The 1,104-nt window shown below is 34.1% G+C and overlaps 1 protein-coding gene across 1 annotated transcript in view; it reads right to left on the bottom strand.

Annotated features, from left to right (window-relative positions):
• Positions 1-128: 128 nt before the first annotated feature.
• The window catches only part of Phum_PHUM605980 (Endocuticle structural glycoprotein SgAbd-2, putative), a gene marked incomplete at both ends in the record, with an annotated part of 2,570 nt that continues 1,594 nt past the window's right edge, over positions 129-1,104 (bottom strand). The window contains 2 exons of the mRNA XM_002432907.1: positions 129-277; positions 942-1,079. Of these exons, the coding sequence (XP_002432952.1) occupies positions 129-277; positions 942-1,079 (287 nt within the window). The remainder of the gene's footprint in view (positions 278-941; positions 1,080-1,104) is intronic.

The raw sequence follows: 1,104 nt of genomic DNA, 5'->3' as shown, positions 1-1,104 counted from the left end.
AACGAATTTGTTTTTTTTTTCTTTCATTTTCGTATCTCATTGATGATGTTTCGAGATCAAATTGTTTCGCGTTTGTTACAACGCGATTTAGGATTTTAATGGCGGATTAATTTAATCCTGTATTAAATTTAATTTTCTTCGTAAATCGGTTCTGCATATGATGGTTTCGGTTCCGATTCAAATCCGCTAACATCTGGTTTTTGTGGTTGTCTTCGGATGAATTCGAGGGATCTCAAAATGGCTTCTGGAATTGGTGGAGGTGTGGGAAGATGGTCACCTATAACATAAACATTTTTCGTTTTTTTTTTTCGTTTTTTTTTCTTTTCCCCCTTCGATTATGTTTTGTTATACACAATTGTGTGTGTTTGTGTGAGTGTGATAATGCGCGGCGGTGGTGCATTCATTGTGTTTCTTACGTGACCGTTAGAAAAACATAATAAATGTGAATGAAAATTGTTTTATTATTGTTTTTAAGTGTAAGTTCTGTTAGTATTTTTATAATGGTGAATTTTGTTGTAAGCGGTGTTGCCATTTGAGCGTGAGAAATAAATAAAAAAGAATGACTACCCAAAAGGAGGGGCGGAAATTCTTTTTTTTTTTTTTAAATTTGATAATAATAATAATAATGTGTTATCAATGATTAAGTGTGAAATTTTATGTGTTGGTAAGCTGTTACGTGCGACCATAAATATTTTTCGCACACGTGTATGATTTCAGTGTAAACTTACAAAACTGTTGTTTTATCCTGTTTGAAATCTGTGTTATGTGTAGTGTTTAGCTTATCTACGTCCGGCAGGGCTGATAACAACTGTGGAAATAAAAATATTTAGTTTGTGTATATATTTTTTTTTTGATTTTGCGTTTTGTGTTTCTATGAAAAAATTTTTTTTAAAGACGTGTCAATAATTGGTTTTTGTTGTGTAAAAAAATGTGTTTCTTACCCTGTGGAACGAAACCGTTTTCGTCGGCGACGTAGGAAACGGAAACTCTTTGACCGTCTGGAGCGACGTAAGAGTAACTACCTTGAGCTACTTGAGCTTCTTCTTCTGGGTTACCAGCGTTTTTAAGGTAACCGGCTTCTTCGGCAACGATGTCGTTGGCAGT

Source organism: Pediculus humanus, genomic scaffold, assembly GCF_000006295.1.
Source record: "Pediculus humanus corporis 1103172108318 genomic scaffold, whole genome shotgun sequence".
Lineage (NCBI taxonomy): Eukaryota > Metazoa > Arthropoda > Insecta > Psocodea > Pediculidae > Pediculus > Pediculus humanus.
This window is presented reverse-complemented; position numbering and strand designations above follow the sequence as displayed.